At 40.4% G+C, this 25,969-nt stretch overlaps 2 protein-coding genes across 5 annotated transcripts in view; one reads left to right on the forward strand and one right to left on the reverse strand.

Moving 5' to 3' along the window:
- CEP57L1 (centrosomal protein 57 like 1) overlaps nucleotides 1-14,113 on the reverse strand; it is a 75,025-nt gene extending 60,912 nt beyond the window's left edge. Inside the window, exon 1 of one of the 3 annotated variants that reach the window (XM_020876611.2) lies at nucleotides 14,005-14,113. The gene's annotated coding sequence lies outside the window, so the exon portion shown is untranslated. Of the gene's footprint in view, nucleotides 1-13,783; nucleotides 13,882-14,004 lie in introns of those variants that run through there. The other 2 variants (XM_070449997.1, XM_020876612.2) reach the window with 2 other exon arrangements.
- A 716-nt stretch (nucleotides 14,114-14,829) lies between these two features.
- SESN1 (sestrin 1) overlaps nucleotides 14,830-25,969 on the forward strand; it is a 111,522-nt gene continuing 100,382 nt past the window's right edge. The window contains exon 1 of one of the 2 annotated variants that reach the window (XM_070449996.1): nucleotides 14,830-15,548. In XM_070449996.1, coding sequence (XP_070306097.1) covers nucleotides 15,270-15,548 — 279 coding nt within the window. In that variant the 5' untranslated portion in view covers nucleotides 14,830-15,269. The remainder of the gene's footprint in view (nucleotides 15,549-25,969) is intronic. The other variant, XM_020876615.2, reaches the window with a different exon arrangement.

Here is a 25,969-nt window from a genome sequence, read left to right on the forward strand (position 1 = left end):
ACCCATATCCCTTGCGTCTCCTGCATTGGCAGGATTCTTTTCCACTAGGGCCACCTGAGAAGCCCCATCTCTATACTATAAATACATGTGACTATCTTATAACAGGGTATGTAGGAACATGGTAAAAATTATTAGCAAATCCAATTTCATGAGGGTGAACACCACAATTTACTAGCAATAAAAGTTTACTCTGTTAAGACTACTTTTCTAAAATGTTGCATTATAAAATACCTTCTTTCATTCATAATTATCTCATGTTTTTGAGAAGAAGAAAAATATCAACAACCTTAGATATGCAGATGACACCACCCTTATGGCTGAAAGTGAAGAGGAACTAAAAAGCCTCTTGATGAAAGTAAAAGAGGAGAGTGAAAAAGTTGGCTTAATGCTTAACATTCAGAAAACTAAGATCATGGCATCTGGTCCCATCACCTCATGGGAAATAGATGGGGAGACAGTGGAAACAGTGTCAGACTTTATTTTTTTGGGCTCCAAAATCACTGCAGATGGTGACTGTAGCCATGAAATTAAAAGACGCTTATTCCTTGGAAGGAAAGTTAAGACCAACCTGGATAGCATATTAAAAAGAAGAGACATTACTTTGCCAACAAAGGTCCACCTGGTCAAGGCTGTGGTTTTTCCAGTGGTCATGTATGGATGTGAGAACTGGACTGTGAAAAAAGCTGAGTGCCGAAAAATTGATGCTTTTGAACAATGTGTTGGAGAAGACTCTTGAGAGTCCCTTGGACTGCAAGGAGATCCAACCAGTCCATCCTAAAGGAGATCAGTTCTGGGTGTTCATTAGAAGGACTGATGCTGAAGCTGAAACTCCAGTACTTTGGCCACCTCATGCAAAGAGTTGACTCATTGGAAAAGACCCTGATGCTGGGAGAGATTGGGGATAAGAGGAGAGGGGGACAACAGATGATGAGATGGCTGGATGGTGTCACCAACTCAATGAGTATGAGTCTGAGTAAACTCCGGGAGTTGGTGATGGACAGGAAGGCCTGGTGTGCTGCGATTCATGGGATTGCAAAGAGTCGGACACGACTGAGCGACTGAACTGAACTGAAATATGCAACACCTTCGAAAATTCTGACTTAACATTTTTCTTCAATTCTTTCAAATATTTAGTAAGTTTATTCTGTGAGGTACTGTACTCAGAGCTGGAGGTCATTTGCAAAAACTAGCACAGCTGCTGCTCTTGCTTGCTAACACTTTAGAAGCAGATATATTTCAATCAAATTATCACATTAACAATTGTAAAACTACATTTGTAACTTACTAGAAGTAAAGGTGGAGAAGGCAATGGCAACCCACTCCAATACTCTTGCCTGGAAAATCCCATGGATGGAGGAGCCTGGTAGGCTGCAGTCCATGGGGTCGCTAGGAGTCGGACATGACTGAGCGACTTCACTTTCCCTTTTCACTTTCATGCATTGGAGAAGGAAATGGCAACCCACTCCAGTGTTCTTGCCTGGAGAATCCCAGGGACGGGGGAGTCTGGTGGGCTACCGCCCATAGGGTCGCACAGAGTCAGACATGACTACGGTGACTTAGCAGCAAATAAAGGTATAGGGCACAATACCTTTGTGTATTGTGTATGTATAAAAAAGAGTATGTAATAGGGGCATTTAATCAAATCAGGTAAACTTCCTGACCCAGGGATCAAACCCAGGTCTCCCACATTGCATGCAGATTCTTTATGATCTCAGTAACCAGAGAAACCCCAAGATTAATGGACTGGGTAACCATTCCCTTCTCCAGAGGATCTTCCTGACTCAGGGATCAAACCCAGGTCTCCTGCATTGCAGGCAGATTCTTTAGCATCTGAGCTATCAAGGAAGCCCATAAACTTCTCTGAGAAAGTGATATTTCACCGCTGATCTACAGCACAGGAGTCAGAGACTAGTCTGGACAAAGAAAATGGTACCAGAGGTGCTGCATCCATATTCAGTGTCTCTAGCTCTTCTCCTGAAAGTTGCTCAGTTGTGTCTGACTCTTTGTGACCCCATGGACTATACAGTTCATGGAATTCTCCAGGATAGAATACTGGAGTGGGTAGCCTTTCCCTTGCTCCAGGGGATCTTCCCAACCCAGGGATTGAACCCAGGTCTCCCACATTACAGGCGATTCTTTACCAGCTGTGCTACAAGGGAAGCCCAAGAATACTGGAGTGGGTAGCCTATCCCTTCTGCAGTGGATCTTCCTGACCCAGGAATCGATCTGTAGTCTGCTGCATTGCAGGTGGATCTTTACACACTGAGCTACCAGGGAAGCCCAGCTCTTCTTCTGTTCTCTCTTAAATAAAACACCCTTCTGGCTTTCAAGATCCTCGGTGAGCTCCATGGCTTCTAGGATGTCATGCTCTAGGTTTTTCTCTCGGTTTACTGGCCACTCTTGCATACTGATACATAGTCATCAGTTGCAGGTAACTCCAAACTGACCCAGACTCCATGGAGTGCCTCTTTCTGTGATATCAACTACTCTCAGTCTTTATCTACTGTCAAAACACTACTGGGGGGTGGGGGCAGGTGGGCAGGGAACTACTGTGAAATCCAAAATTGTGTCTATAGAAAGATCTTTACCCTCATCTCCGGACTCATTTACCAAACTTCCTACTCCGTATCTCTACTGTAATATCTCAGAGTCATCTCAAACATAAAATAGCCAAACTAAACTCCTGATCTACCCATTTACCCCCAAACACAAATCTGGACACTTTCCCATTACACTGGCAATTCCTTCCTTCTAGTTGCTCAAGTTAAAAAATTGTAATCATCTTTGACTCTTTTACTCTCAAAACCTCATAGTCAATCTGTCAGCAAACCTGTTGGCTGTACTTTCATAATACATCCTGACTCTGGCCTCTTCCTACTGCCTCCACTGTTATTACCCTGGCCCACTACCACTAACATTTTTCACCTGGACTATTAGCTTACTATTAGTGTCTCTGCTTCTATCCTTACTTCTCCGTGGTCAACGATTAACACAATTTAAAAGAAGTAATCAATTTAAAGTCAGATTATGCAACCCATCTGCTCAAAACCTTCCAACAGCTTCCTGTCTCAATCAAAAGAGTCAAAACTTCTTTCAGTCATCTACATGACCTCCATCCTCTATGAACTCATGCTATTCTCTCTTGCCACACTGCTATTTGTCAAATATGAGGACCTGCAGGTCTTTGTACTGGCTGTTCTCTTCATAGAAACATTCTTACTCCAGGCCTCTGCATGACTTTCCCCTCCTATTTCAGATCCCCTCAAATGTCTGCTTCTTGATTAGGTCTTCTCTGACCACCTTCTTTAAAAGTGAAACTTGCCCCCCAAAACCTGGCACTCTCTATTCCCCTTCTGAGTTGGTTCCTCTTTTTCTCCACTGCATTTGTCTTCATCCCCAATATGTCACATATTTATTGTCTATATCTCCTTAGTAGAATGCAAAATTATGAGTAAGGACTTTTGTACATTGTGCTCGGTAGTATAACATCAATGTCCTGCTACATAGTAGGTACTCAACAGATAGTTGTTGAGTGAATAAATGGACAAAAAGGAATAGGAGAACCAGTGACTAAAAGATCTGTATGACTGAAGCACATAAAGTTGGAGAGTGGTATGCTAGGTGAGGTGGAAAGGGGCCAAATGACATTAGGCTTTGTAAAGAAATTTTGCCTTTAAGATTAAGGTAAGATTCACAATTCAAGATGGCGGAGGAATAGGACGGGGAGACCACTTTCTCCCCTACAAATTCATCGAAAGAACATTTGAACGCTGAGCAAGTTTCACAAAACAACTTCTGATCGCTAGCAGAGGACATCAGGCACCCAGAAAAGCAGCCCATTGTCTTCGAAGGGAGGTAGGACAAAATATAAAAGATAAAAAGGGAGTCAAAAGAGCCACGGACGGAGACCCGTCCGGGGAAGGGAGCCTTAATAGAGGAAGTTTCCAATCACCAGGAAACCCTCGCACTGGTGGGACTGGGGGAAGTTTTCGGAAATCTAACTGGGAGGAAAACTTAAACAAGGCCCACAGATTACGTGCCTAAAAGCAACTCCCAGCAGAAAAGTACCCCAGACGCCCGCACCCGCCAGCAACAAGCGGGGGGCGGAACGGAGAGGAGCGGGCGGCATTGCTTAGGGTAAGGACCGGCCCGAACACCCTGAGAGCAATCGGAGGGAGCTTTTTTAAACTGTGGGATAGCAACTGTCAAAATCAACCGGCCCGAACACACTGCCTGCGGTTTGCAAAACAAAGGGACTGAGAAACTCCAAAGAGCCGGCCCATCCCCGCTGGAGGTAGGAGGCAGGGGGGAGGGGAAAAGGGCAAACTCAGCCCCTGAGAAGCCACCCCCTCCCACACTGCAAACAGGCCCCCGGTTCCTATCTAAAGACTTCCTGAGACCCGACTGGCGGCGCGCGCTGGGGCCGCGGAGGGAAAAAGCGCGTCGTAGCCAGGGAGATTGCACCCAAGTCTCTGGCTGCCTGAGCCGCTCGCCGCGGAGGGATAAGGCGCGCCGCATCCGGGGAGAGTGCGCCCAAGCCTCTGGCTGCCTGAACCGCTCAGGTCGGGGAATGCACAAAACGCAGGCGCAACCGAATCCGCGCTTTTGTGGAGTACCCGAAAACTGGAACCGCACTCAACGCAGGGCCCGCTCCATATAGAGCAGCCGGGAGCCTGAGCAGTGTAGACGGGGAAAGAACTGACACCCGTGAGCAGGGCAAACCGTGACTGGAAGATGGTGAGTGCTATCCACACAGAGCGGTATCTGTCTGCAGCGCCCCGCCCTCCCCGTAGCAGGACTGAACTGAACTAGCGAACCTAAATAAGAGATCACCTCCGCCCGCCTGTGTCAGGGCGGAAATTAGACACCAAAGAGACAGCAAACAGAAGCCAAATAAACAAAGGGAACCGCTTCAGAAAGGACCGGTGCAACAGATTAAAATCCCTGAAGGTAACACCGACTACACGGGAAGGGGCCTACAGATACCGAGAAGTGTAAGCTGGAAAGAGGAGCTATCTGAAATTGAACTGAACCTACACTGGCTGCAACAACTCCAGAGAAATTCCTAGATATATATGTATATATTTTTTTTAATTTGAAAAAAAAAATTTTTTTTCTTTCCTTTTTTTTATTTTTTATTTTTTCTCTTTTATTTTCTTTTAAAATTCCCTATTACTCCCCCATCACTCCTCAACTTTCATTTTCATATATTTTTACGATTTTTTTAATTAGGGGAAAAAAAATTTTTTTTCTTTTTTTTTCTTTTTCTTGTTTTTCTCTCCTATTTCCTTTTAAAGTCCTCTAATACTCCTCTATTATTCCTTAATTTTCATTTTCATTTCACTATAACCTTGCCAAAAAAAAAAAAAAGAGAGAGAGAAACCCTATTTTTAAACCGAACTTCATATACATTTCTAAATTTTTTGTGTGTTTTTGTTTTTAAATATTGTATTTCAAAGAGTCTAACCTCTACACTAGATTTTTAATCTTTGTTTTTCAGTATGTGATATCAATTTTGGACATTTAAGAATCCAATATTCAGTTCCCATTTCTATTCAGGAGTGTGGTGATTACTCTCCCACTTTTGACTCTCTGTTTTCTACCTCAGAACACCTTTATTTCCTCCTTTCCCCTTCTCTTCCCAATCCAATTCTGTGAATCTTTGTGGGTGTCTGGGCTACGGAGAACACTTTGGGAACAGATAACTGTGTAGATCTGTCTCTCTCCTCTTGAGTCTCCCTTCTTCTCCTCCTGCTCTCTCTATCTCCCTCCTCCCTCTCCTATTCTTCATGTAACTCTGTGAACCTCTCTGGTTGTCTCTCACGGTGGAGAATCTTTTCACCATTAACCTAGAAGTTTTATTATCAGTGCTGTATAGTTGGAGAAGTCTTGAGACTATTGGAAGAATAAAACTGAAATCCAGAAGCAGGAGACTTAAGCCCAAAACCTGAGAAAACCAGAAAACTCCTGACTACACAGAACATTAAGGAATAAGAGACCATCCAAAAGCCTCCATACCTACACCAAAACCAACCACCACCCAATACCACGCAAATTCTTTAGCAACGCAGGAACATAGACCTGAGTGTCAACATACAGGCTGTCCAAAGTCACACCTAACACATAGACCCATCGCAAAACTCATTACTGGACACTCCATTGCACTCCAGGGAGAAGAAATCCAATTCCATGCTCCAGAATGCTGACACAAGCTTCCCTAACCAGGAAACCTTGACAAGCCAATCGTCCAACCCCACCCACTGGGTGAAACGTCCACAATAAAAAGGAACCACAGACCACAAGAATACAGAAAGCCCACTCCAGACACAGCAATCTAAACAAGATGAAAAGGCAGAGAAATACCCAACAGGTAAAGGAACCTGAAAAAAGCCCACCAAGTCAAACAAAAGAGGAGGAAATAGAGAATCTACCTGAAAAAGAATTTAGAATAATGATAATAAAAATGATCCAAAATCTTGAAAACAAAATGGAGTTACAAATAAATAGCCTGGAGACAAAGATTGAGAAGATGCAAGAAATGTTTAACAAGGACCTAGAAGAAATTAAAAAAAGTCAATTAAAAATTAATAATGAAATAAATGAGATCAAAAACACTCTGGAGGGAACCATGAGTAGAATAACAGAGACAGAAGATAGGATAAATGAGTTAGAAGATAAAATGGTGGAAATAAATGAAGCAGAGAGGAAAAAAGAAAAAAGAATCAAAAGAAATGAGGACAACCTCAGGGACCTCTGGGACAATGTGAAACGCCCCAACATTCGAATCATAGGAGTCCCAGAAGAAGAAGACAAAAAGAAAGGCCATGAGAAGTTACTCGAGGAGATAATAGCTGAAAACTTCCCTAAAATGGGGAAGGAAATAGCCACCCAAGTCCAAGAAACCCAGAGAGTCCCAAACAGGATAAACCCAAGGCGAAACACCCCAAGACACATATTAATCAAATTAACAAAGATCAAACACAGAGAACAAATATTAAAAGCAGCAAGGGAGAAACAACAAATAACACACAAAGGGATTCCCAAAAGGATAACAGCTGATCTATCAATAGAAACCCTTCAGGCCAGAAGGGAATGGCAGGACATACTTCAAGTAATGAAAGAGAATAACCTACAACCTAGATTACTCTACCCAGCAAGGATCTCATTCAGATATGAAGGAGAACTCAAAAGCTTTACAGACAAGCAAAAGCTGAGAGAATTCAGCACCACCAAACCAGCTCTTCAACAAATACTAAAGGATCTTCTCTAGACAGGAAACACAGAAAGGTGGTGTAAACGTGAACCCCAAACAATAAAATAAATGGCAACGGGACCATACCTATCAATAATTACCTTAAATGTAAATGGATTGAATGCCCCAACCAAAAGACAAAGGCTGGCTGAATGGATACAAAAGCAAGACCCCTATATATGCTGTCTACAAGAGACCCACCTCAAAACAAGGGACACATACGGACTGAAAGTGAAGGGCTGGAAAAAAATATTCCACGCAAACGGAGACCAAAAGAAAGCAGGAGTCGCAATACTCATATCAGATAAAATAGACTTTCAAATAAAGGCTGTGAAAAGAGACAAAGAAGGATACTACATAATGATCAAAGGATCAATCCAAGAAGAAGATATAACAATTATAAATATATATGCACCCAACATAGGAGCACCGCAATATATAAGGCAAACGCTAACGAGTATGAAAGAGGAAATTAATAGTAACACAATAATAGTAGGAGACTTTAATATCCCACTCACAACTATGGATAGATCAACTAAACAGAAAATGAACAAGGAAACACAAACTTTAAAGGACACAATGGACCAGCTAGACCTAATTGACATCTATAGGACGTTTCACCCCAAAACAATCAACTTCACCTTTTTCTCAAGTGCAAACGGAACCTTCTCCAGAATAGATCACATCCTGGGCCATAAATCTAGTCTTGGTAAATTCAAAAAAACTGAAATCATTCCAGTCATCTTTTCTGACCACAGTGCAGTAAGATTAGATCTCAATTACAGGAAAAAATTATTAAAAATTCAAACATATGGAGGCTAAACAACACGCTTCTGAATAACCAACAAATCACAGAAGAAATAAAAAAAGAAATCAAAATATGCATAGAAATGAATGCAAATGAAAACACAAAGACCCAAAACCTATGGGACACTGTAAAAGCAGTGCTAAGGGGAAGGTTCATAGCATTACAGGCCTACCTCAAGAAACAAGAAAAAAGTCAAATAAATAACCTAACTCTACACCCAAAGCAACTAGAGAAGGAAGAAATGAAGAACCCCAGGGTTAGTAGAAGGAAAGAAATCTTAAAAATTAGGGCAGAAATAAATGCAAAAGAAACTAAAGAGACCATAGCAAAAATCAACAAAGCTAAAAGCTGGTTTTTTGAAAAAATAAACAAAATTGACAAACCATTAGCAAGACTCATTAAGAAAAAAAAGGAGAAGAACCAAATTAACAAAATTAGAAACGAAATTGGAGACATCACAACAGACAACACTGAAATACAAAGGATCATAAGAGACTACTACCAGCAGCTCTATGCCAATAAATTGGACAACTTGGAAGAAATGGACAAGTTCTTTGAGAAGTATAACTTTCCAAAACTGAACCAGGAAGACATAGAAGATCTTAACAAACCCATCACAAGCAAGGAAATCGAAACTCTAATCAGAAATCTTCCAGCAAACAAAAGCCCAGGACCAATGGTTTCACAGCTGAATTCTACCAAAAATTTAGAGAAGAGCTAACACCTATCTTACTCAAACTCTTCCAGAAAATTGCAGAAGAAGGTAAACTTCCAAACTCATTCTATGAGGCCACCATCACCCTAATTCCAAAACCAGACAAAGATGCCACAAAAAAAGAAAACTACAGGCCAATATCACTGATGAACATAGATGCAAAAATCCTTAACAAAATTCTAGCAAACAGAATCCAACAACATAGTAAAAAAGTCATACACCATGACCAAGTGGGCTTTATCCCAGGAATGCAAGGATTCTTTAATATCTGCAAATCAATCAATGTAATACACCACATTAACAAATTGAAAGATAAAAACCATATGATTATCTCAATAGATGCAGAAAATGCCTTTGACAAAATTCAACATCCATTTATGATTAAAACTCTCCAGAAAGCAGGAATAGAAGGAACATACCTCAACATAATAAAAGCTATATATGACAAACCCACAGCAAGCATCACCCTCAATGGTGAAAAATTGAAAGCATTTCCCCTGAAATCAGAAACAAGACAAGGGTGCCCACTCTCACCACTACTATTCAACATAGTTTTGGAAGTGTTGGCCACAGCAATCAGGGCAGAAAAAGAAGTAAAAGGAATCTAGATAGGAAAAGAAGAAGTGAAACTGTCTCTGTTTGCAGATGACATGATCCTCTACATAGAAAACCCTAAAGACTCTACCAGAAAATTACTAGAGCTAATCAACGAATACAGTAAAGTTGCAGGATATAAAATTAACACACAGAAATCTCTTGCATTCCTATACACTAACAATGAGAAAACAGAAAGAGAAATTAAGGCAACAATACCATTCACCATTGCAACAAAAAGGATAAAATACTCATGAGTATATCTACCTAAAGAAACAAAAGACCTATACATAGAAAACTATAAGACACTGATGAAAGAAATCAAAGAGGACACAAACAGATGGAGAAATATACTGTGTTCATGGATTGGAAGAATCAATATTGTCAAATGGCTGTACTACCCTAAGCAATCTATAGATTCAATGCAATCCCTATCAAACTACCAATGGTATTTTTCACAGAACTAGAACAAATAATTTCACAATTTGTATGGAAATACAAAAAACCTCGAATAGCCAAAGTAACCTTGAGAAAGAAGAATGGAACTGGAGGAATCAACCTGCCTGACTTCAGGTTCTACTACAAAGCCACAGTCATCAAGACAGTATGGTACTGGCACAAAGACAGAAATATAGATCAATGGAACAGAATAGAAAGCCCAGAGATAAATCCACATACCTATGGTCACCTTATCTTCGACAAAGGAGGCAAGGATATACAATGGAAAAAAGACAACCTCTTTAACAGGTGGTGCTGGGAAAACTGGTCAACCACCTGTAAAAGAATAAAACTAGAACACTTTCTAACACCATACACAAAAATAAACTCAAGGTGGATTAAGGATCTAAATGTAAGACCAGAAACTATAAAACTCCTAGAGGAGAACATAGGCAAAACACTCTCCGACATAAATCACAGCAGGATCCTCTATGACCCACATCCCAGAATTTTAGAAACAAAAGCAAAAATAAACAAATGGGACCAGTGAAACTTAAAAGCTTTTGCACAACAAAGGAAACTATAAGCAAGGTGAAAAGACAGCCCTCAGATTGAGAGAAAATAATAGCAAACGAAGCAACAGACAAAGAATTAATCTCAAAAATATACAAGCAACTCCTCCAGCTCAACTCCAGAAAAATAAATGACCCAATCAAAAAATGGGCCAAAGAACTAAACAGACATTTCTCCAAGGAAAACATACAGATGGCAAAAAAACACATGAAAAGATGCTCAACATCACTCATTACCAGAGAAATGCAAATCAAAACCACAATGAGGTACCATTGCATGCCAGTCAGGATGGCTGCTATCCAAAAGTCTACAAGCAATAAATGCTGGAGAGGGTGTGGAGAAAAGGGAACCCTCTTACACTGTTGGTGGGAATGCAAATTAGTACAGCCACTATGGAAAACAGTGTGGAGATTTCTTAAAAACGCTGGAAATAGAACTGCCATATGACCCAGCAATCTCACTTCTGGGCATACACACCAAGGAAACCAGATCAGAAAGAGACACATGCACCCCAATGTTCATCGCAGCACTGTTTATAATAGCCAGGACATGGAAGCAACCTAGATGCCCATCAGCAGATGAATGGATGAGGAAGCTGTGGTACATATACACCATGGAATATTACTCAGCCATTAAAAAGAATTCATTTGAATCAGTTCTAATGAGATGGATGAAACTGGAGCCCATTATACAGAGTGAAGTAAGCCAGAAAGATAAAGAACATTACAGTATACTAACACATATATATGGAATTTAGAAAGATGGTAACGATAACCCTATATGCAAAACAGAAAAAGAGACTCAGATGTATAGAACAGACTTGTGGACTCTGTGGGAGAAGGTGAGGGTGGGATGTTTCAAGAGAACAGCATCGAAACATGTATATTATCTAGGGTGAAACAGATCACCAGCCCAGGTTGGATGCATGAGACAAGTGCTCGGGCCTGGTGCACTGGGAAGACCCAGAGGGATCGGGTGGAGAGGGAGGTGGGAGGGGCGACCGGGATGGGGAATACATGTAAATCCATGGCTAATTCATTTCAATGTATGACAAAAACCACTGCAATGTTGTAAAGTAATTAGCCTCCAACTAATAAAAATAAATGGAAAAAAAAAAAAGATTAAGGTAAGACATCACTATATAGTTTCAAGAGAAATTTGCATTTCAAAAAGATTATTCTGGCCGCTGTGTGGAGAGCTAATCGAGAAACCCCAGGCTGAATAATCACTATTGCAGTGGTTTTGGCAAGAGATTATGGCAGTTTAGAAATGACTGCTTATGTCGATGCAGGGGAAAGGATGGATTTGACGGGTGTTTGGGAGATAAAATTGGTAAGACTTAACAATAATCTGGCTACACAAGTATGAAGGTGTAGGAGCAAATTAGCCAAGATGGTGGTGGTCAAGCTCTCTCGCCCCCACGGCCTCTCACTATTGCCCCATGTTTTGTAAATACATGGTTATGTAACGGCTGAGATCACTTACAGCACTGAGCATGCATGTCAAGATGTACCCGCTTGGCCACCGGCCACTTTTGCTCTGTAAACATATATAAGCTCCATCTGAAAAGCCGTTGCAGCTACATTATAGCAGTGTCCACTGGGTCAACCATGAGAGAATCCAGTGTATCTGCTGTTATGGTTGCTATGCCAGTCAGCAGAGAATAAACATGTCTGCAGTTTCTATGGCTCCTTGAGCTTTCTTCCAGCTTTCCTGCTCGCGCCTTGCCTACCCTGGGTTCAGTGAACAGTGTAAACAGTGAGGAACAGTGAGGCAGAAGCACATTAAGAAACCAAGAATAAAGATTAGATTTCAAATTTTCATCACAAGTGGTTGGAGTTACTTACTAAAGTGAAATATGGAACACTGGAGAACAATCAGAGGTGATAACCATGCATTTCATTTTAGGCCTGCTGAGTTTGAAGTGCTTGTGAGCTATCCAAGACCTATCTTGGAGATGCATATAACAAAGCTCAAAGGTAAAGCTGGATGGAGCTATACATTTAAGAGTCATAAGTGTGACATAAGTGGCAAAAGTCATAAGTGGTGGCAAAACCACAGCTATGAATGAGATCATATTCAATTACACAGTAAAAAGGAGATTTGGAGTTAAGAAACTACCCTACCCTTGGTGGGTTGGACAAAGGAGGATGAGTCCCTCAAAAAGAAAAGGAAAGGAAAAAACAGCTTTTTTGGATTTTGAACCATACTCGTAAGTTCTCATTTTTAAAAAATTTTGATTTAAACCAGTAATCTTAGAATGTTGAAGGCTTCCCAAATTAAACCAATTTATCAGAACTATCTTTTCAAAGATAGGTCACTTTCAGAAACCATCTGGAAAAATCACAGTACCATTCTACTTGCTGCTTGAAAATACATCAATATACAAAAAGCTATCTCTTCCAAAATATATATGACTTCGGCTTATTACAGTTTCCTGAAATTACCTTCTCTTTCTTTCGCTCAGGGCTTCACCATATGCTGTTCTTCTGGCCCTCTTTCCCCGAGATGAAGATTTCCCTAACTTTCCAAAACTTGGCTAAGTGATCTTTTTCCTGTCCATCCCAATAATGTCATAGTGCTGTATGTTTAATGTGTGTACTGTGTGTTTAACCATTAATTAGATGTCTTTTACACTGTTGTATATTTAGTACCTAATAAGGCTAAATTTTTAGAGACACATCTATTCTGCAACTTTAAAGAGTTAAAATCTAATTTGGTTATCAGTCCATCATCTGGCGTGCAGCAGTCCATGGGGTCGCAGAGTCAAAAAGACGGAGCCACTGAACAACCACTGACAACCCTTCAAACGTTGACCTTCCTCTAGAGGAATGACTCAAATGATAATTTGTAAACAAAGGACTGAATCTTTAAAACATGCTAAATTTTGGAGATTCTTTTCATACGGTATCCTTAAGGTCTGCAAAAATTCATATTTAGGAATACCAGAGATTCTTTCCCCTTTAGTCTCATACAAAATGGATTTGACAGCTCTCTTTGAATGCCTGGCTTGGGATGTCATCTCAGCAAGTAAAGCACAGAACACCCCTGCACAATGGCAAAGACGGCAAGTGCACAGGGATACCCAATCCATCAGGAGCCAGCCCGCTGGACAGGACGGAAGCAGAGGCAGCAGCGTGGAGCACCGGTTCCCACAGCATCCCCCCTGTCTGGCCTTACGCCGCAACCTCCGACCCTCAGGATAGCGACCATTTCCAAATTGTCGCCTCGACGCGGGAGAATTGGGCACCCGGACTAGTCCTTCCCAACGTAGACTACTCATAGAAGTCCCTGGACTAAGGCTTACAGTCCTGGATGGCTCGGTTTCTAAAATCCCAGAAGAAATGGAGGAAGGGGAAAAATCCTGTCAAAGAAAAGTGGCAGCCAAGCCCACAGTGCTCACCAAGCCGACGCTCTCAGTCAATCTTTGTCAGCGCTAACCGTTGGCTCGCAGGCCGCCAAAGGCAATGTCGCAGTGGCTCTTGGGGGCTGTAGTTTCTGTCGCAAACGAAAGGCTCAGGCAGAACCCAAACTACTTTTCCCAGAAGTCAATGCGAGCACTCCCTGCTTCCTCAAATCTGGGGTTTGGCGTAATAAAGACAGTGTTCTTATTTTTAGACTGACCTTAAACTTAGATTCAGGCACTTCCAGGTGTACGTCTGTGCACACTTTCTTTTCCCTGTTTGTGTTGTCTGTGATAGCGTACTTCAGCCTCCCCTTATTTTCTTTTTCCCCCCTTTTTCGGTCTAAAGAATCCAAACGCCAGGAGATAGAAAACGCTCCCCGGCGCAGATTAAGTGCCTTTTAAGGCGCATGCGCCTTGCTCGCTGTCACGCTTGCGTAGCAACCGGCGGCGGTTGGCGGCCGCGCGCGGACTTGGGGTCTGGAGGTAGCCTGTGGGTGGGCGGGGCTTTATCCAATGGCTTTGCCTCCGCGGGTCGCGTCTACTAGGGCGGGGGAAGAGGGCGCAGGGGCAGGGGCGGCTCCTACTTTGTGCCGGGCGGAGAAAGGGGAGGGGCTGGGGGGTGAGGACCCCGTCTTCCCTCCCCGCTCCCGCCCTCTGGGCCGAGCTCCACAGATGAGGCTGGGCGAAGAGGCGGGCTCTGCGCCGCGGGCCCCGCCGCTCCGCCAGCTTCGCGGCCCAGCCCCGCGCTCGGGGATTGCGGGGCTGCCCTGTGCCCGTCTGGCTTGGAGGGCGGTGGGCGAGGACGCAAGGATTGGAACAGGAGCGGCGTCTGCCCAGGGCACCCGGAACCGACAGGGCCGGAGACGCTTTTCCTCCAACGCTACCGAGACAGCGGCTGCAGAAGGCTACCGCCCCCCGGGAGTGTCAGGGTCTCTGGCCGTGGCGGCCAGCGAGCCAGGGTTCGGCAAGCCAGCGCCCGGCCGGGAGGGAGGAGCTGCGGAAGGCGGGGACTGGTGCCGGAGGAGGGGCGGGGTGGGAACGCTCCCGAGAACACCGTGGCTGCACTGACAAAAAACACCGAATGGCTGGAGAGCGTTCAACTGTTACCAGCCTTTTTGGGCAGAGCACGGGTTTGACAGCTCCCCAGCGTGAGGATATCCGCTGACCCCGCGGGTCGCAGGAGAACACTTTCCCGACACTGGCTGTGCAGCAAAGCCAGAGCTGTAAAGTTTCAACTTGCCAACTTTTTTTCCCCAGTCTCTGGCCAGAAGACTGCCCCTCCGGGTAGAACGAGAGGGCGAGCTCTGTCTTGTAGCTAGAAGAGACGCTTCTGGTTCCAAATGTCACCCAGACGTGTTTTTTCATGACGATTCTAGTTCTCTGATTTCATTCTTACGTTTCTCGTTTTAAAAAATATAAAGTGCTTTGGGGGGGCATGCTGAAAGTTAACTGAAGACGGCAAAGAAAAAACTCCACCGTAGTCATGGCTGAAGGAGAGAATGAAGTGAGATGGGATGGTCTGTGCAGTAGAGATTCAACTACTAGAGAGACAGCTCTGGAAAACATTAGGCAAATCATTGTGAGAAAAACCGAGTGTCTTCGTTTGATGAAAGAGACACCTTATCGTCCAGCAGACGGCCTTTCAAATGCGGTTTCTTTGGATGGATTGAATAAGCTTCTTGCTCATCTGCTTATGCTTTCTAAGAGGTGTCCCTTTAAAGATGTGAGAGAGAAAAGTGATTTTATCCTGAAGAGCGTCCAGGTAAGAAAGAGCATTTTAAGTACAACTGTTTATCTAGTACAGTGAAGTTTACTTGCAGATATATTCACTTTGTAATTGCTTCAAGTAAGTTGTTATAATTTGAATTACCTTAAATTTAGAACGTAATTTGGGATTAATATTGGACAAGGTGATCTAAAGTAAAAGTAATTTTCAAGTACAACTAAATAAGTATTGTCTTTCTAGACAGTTTTAGCAGAAATGCATTCTTCCTGGGAAAAATATGTGAAAATTACAGTTAATTACAAGAAAATACTTGCTTTTCTTTACATTCATTTTTACATGTTGTTGGAAACTGTAGCCAGTATGCTTTTCATATTGTTACAAACAGTGTTCTATGTGGAAAGTTTCACAGTTTAAAAGCTTCTAAAATGATAAAGAATGTTAAATGTTTCCTCGCCAGCTTGTTCGAGAGATAACTGGTGAAACAATTTTCTCTTGTTCTTAAAAACAAAACAAAAAACCCCAGAATCTGTTTCCTAAATGCAACCTTTCTTTTCTGAAAGAAAAAATTATATAAATAATAAAAGCCCGTGTTGTAAGGGAGCTGACATCTGCAGATTGAAAAATTGGATCCAGGTTGAGTGACTGATAGACTCTTATGGTCAATTACTTAACTAGCTTTCTCTGTGTTTGCCTAAGTTTGATTCTTTTCTTTCTCACATACATTTCTATTTAAGTTGTAAAATATTAAAAATGTTTTCCTTCTGCTTGTACCTATTCAGTTTATCTTTTTTTATTAGAAGGCTTTTTTTTTTTTTAAGAATAAGGTTTTTTAGAAATTAAGAGTGGTCAAAATGCTCTTTATGTTTCTCTGTCTAAATTACTCAATTCACATGTGTTCCAAGTCATGGTACGATAAGTTTTTTAAATGTATGATTTACTTGGGGGGTATATATCTATATATACATATATATAAGCTAAGATGAACAGTTTTTCTATTCTGGTTTGAATTCAGTTTAAATCAACAAAAAATAATAATGTGCATAAAACAAAGACTCTTTAAAATCTTGGATATTTCTTTTCACAAACACAGTGGAAACAGTCGTTACAATTTACACTTATTCAGAGTTACTAGAGAGGAATTATTATTCAGCACTTGAGGTTTACCCTTTTAAGCATCAAAAGTTATTTCTCTATCTTAGTGACTACAGCAACCATTTCTTTTTTCATAGTGGGGTCATCATTTTGCATATCAAGTACGTACTGTTGTACAGTTGAGGGTGGAATGTATGTATAGGACTCTATGATCCACTTTGAGCTTGTGTGTTCAATTTTTAGTTTTTCTGTTCCTTCCCTTGCTGTCAGTATTCTTCATTTTGGCCTCTTCTTGAATGCTTTATTTTGCTACTTTTAAAAAGTACTAGAATGGGGCCCCAGATAGCCAATTTTGTTAAGAGTTAGATTGAACACTGAAATAATTAGGCTCTGGAGATTACAAGGTCAAAGGATTGACATAATGGTAAGTAAATGGGTACTGGTATCAAACCTGGGCTCAGATTCTCCTCCTTTATTAATGTAATATATAACCTTGAATGAGTTATTTGACCTCTCTCAGCTTGGATTTCCACATCTATAAAATGGGTATAATAATACAGAGGTCTGTTACTATAGTAAATTAATATTATAGAGGAGATGTAAAATGCCCTATATGTAAGGGATGCTCCTGTCCTCTTCCTTATTTTTTTAAAAACATGTATTTATTTGTCTGCGTGGGTCTTCATTGCGGCACTCAGGACCTTCAATCTTCCTTGCAGTATGTGAGATCTAATTCCCTGAACAGGGACCTAAACCCAGGCCCCCTGCATTGAGAATGCAGTTGTAACCACTGGACCACCAGGGGAGTCCTTCCTCTCCCCTTTTATAAATGAAATACATGGCCTATGTGATATGTATTTTAAGACTCATTCATTCTGCAAAAGGAATCAAGAATCTCTACTATGAAGTTTTCCTGTCAATTCATACCTTCATTTTCATCTCTGCATCTATTGTACATCATTCCAGCCACAGTTCTAACAGGCACTTATGTTGGGTTATAATCACATATTCATGTGTCTGTCTCCCCTAGGAGGGCTATAAGTTCTCAAGAGTATTGACTGGGACTTGCAAGCTACTAAATAAATATTGCATCTTAGTTTGAATTGGTGAAGTTACTATTAATAGATATGGAATTTTCCATTCCTACATCATTCATTCCTGCCTTCATTCAACAAATGTTAATTGAACCCCTGCTGAATGCCATTCTAAGAACTGAGAATCAGTGGTAACAATTTTGACATTCTACTGAAGGGAAATTGACCATAAAGAAGTAAATGAATAAACAATGTAATTTTAAATAATATAGGAAGACTTCCCTGAAGAGATGGCATTTAAGCAGAAATGAATAAGTATTATCTAGGCAAAAATGAGATTGTGAGGGGGACATTCCAGATGTAGGGAATAGCATATGTGGAGGCCTCATGGTAAAAGAAATCAGGTGAATTTAGGAATGGAAGGTAACGCGGTTTGAGGAGAGTGTGAAAGTTTAGATACATGCTAGGAGTCAAAGCTGACTCCAATACTTTATGAACTCTGCAACCTTTGGTAAGTTACATAATCTCTCCTTGACTCAGTTTCCTCATCTGCAGAATGAGGATGAGAATAGTTCCTGCTTCACAGTGAGAATAAAATGAAATAATGCTTACAAAGCATAGCGCAGTGCCTAGCAAATAGGAAACACCATAAAGCTAGGAGTTCTTACTGTTTTTAGGCAGGAGCCAGAGAACAGAGGACCATGTTAAGAGTTACAGCCTTTACCCTAGGATCAATGAGAAGCCACTGAGGGGCGCTGAGCGCGATGGTGACGTGATACATGGTGTATTCTTCACTTTGGGAGAAATTTGGAGAATGGATTTCAGGGGTCGAGACTGAATGTGCAACACTAAGGAGGTTGTTCACTAGTCCAAAGCAAAAATGGTGGAGTAGGATGTAGTAGACAAAGTGGAAAAAGGTGACTAGGTTTGGGAGGTAGGTAGGAGTTAGAAACCATTGGATATAGGAGATGAGGAAGTAAAATGAAGGATGGCTCTAAAGTTTCTAGCTTAAACTGCTTGGTGAATAATTAAGTCGTTTCAGGAGACCAGAGTGGTAGAAGGTTAATTTAGGGGAGTGATGAGTTCTGTTTTACACAGGTTGAGATTAAGTTGCCTTTGATAAATCTGATTAGAAATAGCTCTTAAAGGGATTTCTGCCCCTGACAGCACTGTTCTACTTCTGACATTGATATCTCTCACTTTGCCAGACTTAACCGTCCTCCACTTAATTGCAGAGCTGTTTATCTAAAACAGAAATCTGACCATGTTTCTCTCCTCCTGAAAACCCCTTAGGTTAGACTCTAAACTCCTTAGTGCCCAGCATCACCTGGTCTCCACTTGATGGTGCAGCTTTACTGCTCACACTAGTTTCACAAGAGAGACCAGGTAATGGAGTGCTCCCTAATGCCTTCTGTTGTTCATTAGTAAGCGGCAAAAGCTGAACTGTATTTGCAGTTCTTGCAGCTATTCCTGATGGCCCCCTTAATTGCTATAGGTCATGTTGTCAGGGAGAGATGGTAGGATGGATTCAAGTCAAAATGATTAAACGTGTAAAAATGGACACTTTGAGAGGTAGCTGTTTGTATTCCTGTTTGTATTCCTGTTCTCAATTTATTGATTTCAAGTCAACATACTTAAATCTGTTCAACACATTTTTGAGAGCTCTTCTTTGTCAAGCACTGTACTCAGGAGTGAAAGATCAATTAGATTTATTCCTTGCTTTTGAAGAAGGTCTTCTGTTTTCATAGAAGGAATTGTGCTGTTTGTTTAAACCTATAATACGTTTTGGATATGCTTGATTCCCTAAGCATAGAAACAGACTGGCCCATTATACTAATATAGGCTACCTGTGAGCTATGGTCTTTATGATGCATGAAATTAAGGGAGAAAATGTGTGTGTGTATATTCATCAAAACATCATGAGGACTATCTGAAATAGCCAAGTATTTTTCCAAGAATAGTCATTTGATCCTTTTCATTTCTGTACCATGACAAAAGAAAACTTAAACTTTCTTATATGTCTGCCAGCAATGAACATTGTCTGAAAGTAACTTGGCTTAAGGTAGAAAATTTAGACCATGCAACGGAGTATTTGTCTTTGTTATGTGGGATGGAGGAGAAGTTCATTTAGTGAAGTGATTGTTACCAGCGTCTCCCCACCTGCCCAGGGAGAAATGAAACTTTAACTGTTGGGTATGGTGTGCATTTATAGTTGTTAAAGTTGCAGTTGAAGTATCCAGTTGGTATCCATTGGGTAATATATAGCTTGTGGGTTTAACAATAGAGGTTAATAAATCTCTTGTTCACATAGTGAGTCTGGAGGTTGGGCTGTTTCAAGCTTGAATGATTGATTCATTAGCTGAACTACATTACCCTTTCGCCTTTTATCATTTTGTTCACCTTTGCTCAGTGTAGCAAGGGCTGTCTTAGCTCATGGTTGCAAGGTTGCTAGAGCAGTTCCAGGCACCATGTGCAGTCATTGAACATTTTCAGCTTAGGAGGAAAAGAGTTTTTTCCTGTATCTATCAGGGAAGAAAAACTTTCCCCAGAAACCGTCCAGCAGACATCTCAATTTCTATTGAGCAGTGTCACATGCCCTTTACCAAGCCAGTAACTGGCAACGAAACTGGGCATTTCAGTTTTTGGTTTGGATTAATCCACATCCAGCCACTAAGAGCCGGGAGAGCCCCCATCATGTGAACAAAGATTTCTGTTCTTGAGGAAGAAGAGGGATGGAAGATAGATTTAGTTAGAGGCTGTCAATAAAACTTATATTTAAAACTAGGTAATATGCTGCATTGGTCTAGTTATGTGCTTCACTTTCGCTTTTCACTTTCATGCATTGGAGAAGGAAATGGCAACCCACTCCAGTGTTCTTGCCTGGAGAATCCTAGGGACAGAGGAGCTTTGGTGGGCTGCTGTCTATGGGGTCACACAGAGTCGGACACGACTGAAGCGACTTAGCAGCAGCAGTTATAATTTAGATTCTGTAAGATTAAGAACATAACTAATTTATGATACTATGAAATATAACAGATTGGGGACATTCTAGAAGCAGATTTGGCCTTTTAAGATGATTTTGTTTTTATTTCTGTTATACTGCTGTGACTAGTCAAAGTCACACATTTAAGGTAGTCCATCTGAAGCATTCACTGCTGACTCTCTATATATCACAGCAGATATGAAAGTGCTCTTTCATTATCTACACTGAATTTCTCTCTTCCATATACACTGGTTTTTGGCCTTCCTTACTTTATTGATACACTGAGAACTCACTCCCTTACCCTCAGAAAGCCTCCTGACTTGCTTCTCTCCTCTGTGCTTCCTCTTATTCCTATCTCTGACCACTTTCTTTGCTTTTGAGCACAGAGGAGACTACTATCTACCCTCAGGTTGTCTGGACTTCTTTGAATGAAAAATGTAAAGAAATTGAAGGCAAACCTTTAACTTTTTTCCCTAAATGGTCTGAAAACAAAGTGAAGAGCTGTGTTCTTTTTAGCTACTGGCTTACAAGGATGAATAATATCTACACTGTCTACCCTCAGTGTCCTCTTGAAATATATAAATCATCCTGTCCTCTTCCTTTGTTTTTACTTTTAAGAAAGATTGAAACTAACAAGGATTCTTTTTCTTTTAAGTTTTCAGATATCAAATGTTTTATTACTGTTTTAGTGTCCCAAATGGTCTCTAGCATAGAAACAAAAAGGCAGAATGATTAGTTTTTAGAATAGTTTTTTTTAACATGGTTATTGTTTTGTTTATAAATGGGATGTAGTCTTTGGTAGGAAAATGGAATGTTAAACGTTTGCCTATTAGATTTCAATTTAAGGTCTTGGATAGTCTGTATTAGGAGGACTTCCTGAAAAAATAGTTTAGCTTTATTAGTATTATTTTATCTTTAACACTTTGTGCCCTTAAAGTGCTGTACCGATCATTCAGGAGTAAAAGACAGCAAATAGATGTGCTGTTCTTTGTTTTAGAGTTATATTAATTTTCTTTTTGGTAAGCCATTAGAAGTTTGCAGGATATCTTTTAACTATTTGAGTAGATAATAACTCAGACAGCCAATTTAAAGATTTGTTGAAACTTTGATGTGACAGAAAGTAGCTGCAGACTCTTGGGTATAATGAAGAATTAGTAATCAGAGCCCTATTTGGTGTTATGTCTTCAGTTCAGTCGCTCAGTAGTGTCTGACACTTTGCAACCCCATGAACCGCAGCACGCCAGGCCTCCCTGTCCTTCACCAACTCCCGGAGTCCACCCAAACCCATGTCCATTGAGTCGGTGATGCCATCCAACCATCTCATCCTCTGTCGTCCCCTTCTCCTCCTGCCCTCAATCTTTCCCAGCATCAGGGTCTTTTCAAATGAGTCAGCCCTTCACATCAGGAGGCCAAAGTATTGGAGTTTCAGCTTCAGCATCAGTTCTTCCAATGAACACCCAGGATTGATCTCCTTTAGGATGGACTGGTTCAATCTCCTTGCAGTCCAAGGGACCCTCAAGAGTCTTCTCCAACACCACAGTTCAAAAGCATCAATTCTTCAGAGCTCAGCTTTCTTTATAGTCCAACTCTCACATCCATACATGACCAATGGAAAAACCATAGCCTTGACTAGAAGGACCTTTAATCATAAATAATTTCATATCTAAAAACTGTTTATAAGTATCAAATTAACATGTACTGGAGGAACCAGAGACATGGGAAATTTTAGAATTTGTGGAAGGACAGGGGAGATGCTGATGAAGGGAAGGCAGTGCCTACATTTCATAAAGAGATGAAAGTTATGCTGGATGTACATCAGTTCATATGTCCAGCCCATACGAGCAAGCCTCACCACAAGTTATAATCTTCTTTGTCACAGTTTCTGAAATCAGTCTATTTTTTTCACATCGTGGTAAAATATTTGTTTTTTAATTGAAATCAATGGAAAAAAGGATTTACTTTGACCCAGCTTTTCTAGATCATATTTATTACATTGAGAGAAAGACCTTAATTGACCTTGATGATATGACCTAGTACTTCAGTGACATTGGCACCGTATACTCTGGGGCACCTGAGGATTCTTCAGAATATTTGATGATGGTATTACTGCCTACAGTGGGCAAACTGGAAATTTAAGTCACAGTATGGCAACATTGGGGCTTCCCTGGTGGCTCAGAGGTAAAGAATCTGCTTGAAATGCAGGAGATCCGAGTTCTGTCCCTGGGTTGCTAAGATCCCCTGGAGGAGGGCATAGCTACCCACTCCAGTATACTTGCCTGGAGAATTCCATGGATGGAAGAGCCTGACAGGCTACAGTCCATGGGGTTGTAAAGAATCGAACACAACTTAGTGACTAACACACAAACATGGAAACATTATTTTATGCTTTGCTTTTATTCCTATTGGTTACTATACCAAGTTAATGTCATTAAAGATACATTTACCATGACATTAGTGTATAGAAAAAAAAGTGGTTTAAAAGATTCCAGTTTTGTTATTTTTAATGATTTTTCACTGAAGATACTTAGGGAGTTTTTGTAGGATGACTGCTAGGACCATTTATTGGATTTTCACAGTAGGCATTTTTATTGCTGAAAGCATGTGCACTGCTAACGGACTGTCACCATTTGTGACATGAAAAGTTTATATGAAAAAAACTTGTGAAATTTGGCTGTGAAAGAATTGTCTTCTCATATTCTAATCTTTTATATAATTACTTAAAATAATCTAATTTGATTGCAATGAAATATGGAATTTCCTTAGGAAAAAATGAGATACTTTTAGATTTATGCTAACTTTAAATTTTACTCTCTTAATTTTAAAAGGGAAATGTCTTCATAGGCTTATAAATTATTACTTATATTATAAAATTACCTTCAAACTACTTCCTAAAACTTATAAACCATACTAAAGGAAAATAAAGTTTATGAAGTGAGTTAGTCTTATTGCCCAAATAAACTTTCATATATACATATTCATTATTCATTAAATGAATAGTATTAGTGTTTTAACTTAAATATATGTATGTTTTTTTAAAAAGTTACCTAGAATAATTTGTCAGTTCTGTGTGTAATGGTTCAGTAAAGTCTAATTAGAATCTTAGTTTACTCTTTCTCTAATTAGAATTTTAGTTTACTGGTAAAAATGAGCATTTACTGTTTTGACACTTCAGTGTTTGACAGGCATTACACAATCATCTTTAAACTTTACATGATTTCATTTTCTAGCAAGTTGGCAGGTGTTAGCTGTCTATAATTATAACTGAGTAATTTTTCAAATGCTATTCATAGCCTAAACATGGTAAGAAATTCTTCCGATCATGTGATAAAGACCAAGCCTTGCAAAATAGTGGTAGGGTGATATGTTCAGTGGTACTAAAGGACATATTTAAGAGAAGCCTTTCTAAAGTGATTTAAATGATAGGGAGATGGGTTTTCTCAAACAATAAGATCTCTCAAAGTCTTTAATAGTGATTACACCTCACCAAATTAAGGTGTGTCTCTTTTTTCATCTAACAAGTAATGCATAATTTGACAGACTTAAAGAATAAAATCTGTATTCAGTTTTGTTGATGACAGAGATTCTGAGTATAAGAAATAATTGAAACTTTATTGAGGCAGTATAGATTTTATCATTGAACCTAGGGACTGATTTCTTCTCATTTTATGCATGAGGTATTTACTGTGTGCCTGCTATATGCCAAGCACTGCACTTATCTATCTATTGACTTATCAGAGGAAAGGCTGTAAACGTCTCTTAATTTTAATAATGATTCAACTTTAAAAGCTTTCTTCTCCCTGTTTTTTTTCTTTTTTTATCTTCTATTTTAAATATACAAGAGTTTCACTTTGACCAGAGATACTACTTCAGAAAGTTTAAAGATCAGGGATTTACTTTACTAGCTATATGCTCATGAATAAATTAACCTCTGTAGTCTGTTTCTTCAACTGTGAACTGACATAATTTTAATATATGCCTCTTGATGTGATTATAAAAGTTAAAGATCATATTGGTAAAGCATTTTGTTAACTTTAATATACTGTACCAACTTACTTACCGATAAATTTTGAGACTATTCATCTGCAATATGTGGGTAATAACAATAACACTCTCATACGGTAGTTTCATGAATTAAGTGAACAGTGAAGTATGTAGAAGTGGGCCTGGTTCATAGTAAGTGCTCAGTAGATACTGGTGGTGATGATGATGAATATTGGTGATAATGAAGGTGAAGATGATGAACTTGATCTAGGTCTTTTAATATGAGTGAAACTCCAAACTGGCATTACTTTAGGATTGTTATGTAATCGACTGTTGTATATCCCACCTTTTGTGTTCACATGTATTTACACCTCTAATTGCCTTTTGTATGGTAAATTTTAATATATTAGCTGAGTAATGCTGATCTCCACTTTACCCAAGAGTGCTTCTAACCAACCACTGCACAGGGTAAGTGGCAGACTTACCCAGAAGTCTGCTTTATGAGAGAGGCAGATCTGTGGCATCCATCCCCTCCTTGGAGTTCTTTACCATTCTAGTTTGTCAGCATGGCACCAGTAGGGAGGGGTTAAGTTACATATGTCATCCGGGTGGTTCACTGCCAAGGCCTATGCTTTAATATCTGTACAACAATAGAAGAAAATGGTCAAAACCATGAGCTTTGGTTAGTCAGACCTGGCTGTGAATCCTACTGTGCCAAACTTTGTGACCTTGGGCAAGTTATATAACCTCCTTAAGCCTCAGTTCCCTCACAGAGTTGTGAGGATTAAATGAGGTAACATGTGCAATGTTTACTGTAACTCAGTAAGCACTCAGTGAATATTAACTGTTAGTCTTCTGATCTGCCCTCACAGTGTGATTGGGGGAGAGGAGATGGGAAATTGAGCCCTCTGGTACCATCTGCCCTTTAGAGGACCAAGTCTCTGGGACACTGGAAAAGTTTTACCTGCTTTCAGGGCCGTTGGCCCTGTAGAATAGCACCTTAGAAGAAATAACACCTCTAGGAACCAAGGTAAGGGTTCTGTGAATACTGTTTTAGCACTCTTGGGAACTGGATTTCTCCCCTGAGATCATGCTTATGTATTATTCCACTTAGGAACATTTGACTTTTCAATGTATCTTCAAGGATATAAAATGTAGAAAAGCAAATGGTGGCTTGTATGCCAGTGCTGTCAGTAAACAACTGAATCCTCTGTGCCTCGTCCATTCACGTCTGATACTTCAGGCAAGTTTGCTGCAGAGACTGCTTGCCTTGAAGGTCTACTGAGGAGATTAAAGCTGCACCTTCAGTGTTCCTGCTCTGCCTCCCTCAATGGGAGCTTGATATATTAACCAAAAAGTCCCCCAAA

Source organism: Odocoileus virginianus, chromosome 19, assembly GCF_023699985.2.
Source record: "Odocoileus virginianus isolate 20LAN1187 ecotype Illinois chromosome 19, Ovbor_1.2, whole genome shotgun sequence".
In the NCBI taxonomy this organism is placed as follows: Eukaryota; Metazoa; Chordata; class Mammalia; order Artiodactyla; family Cervidae; genus Odocoileus; species Odocoileus virginianus.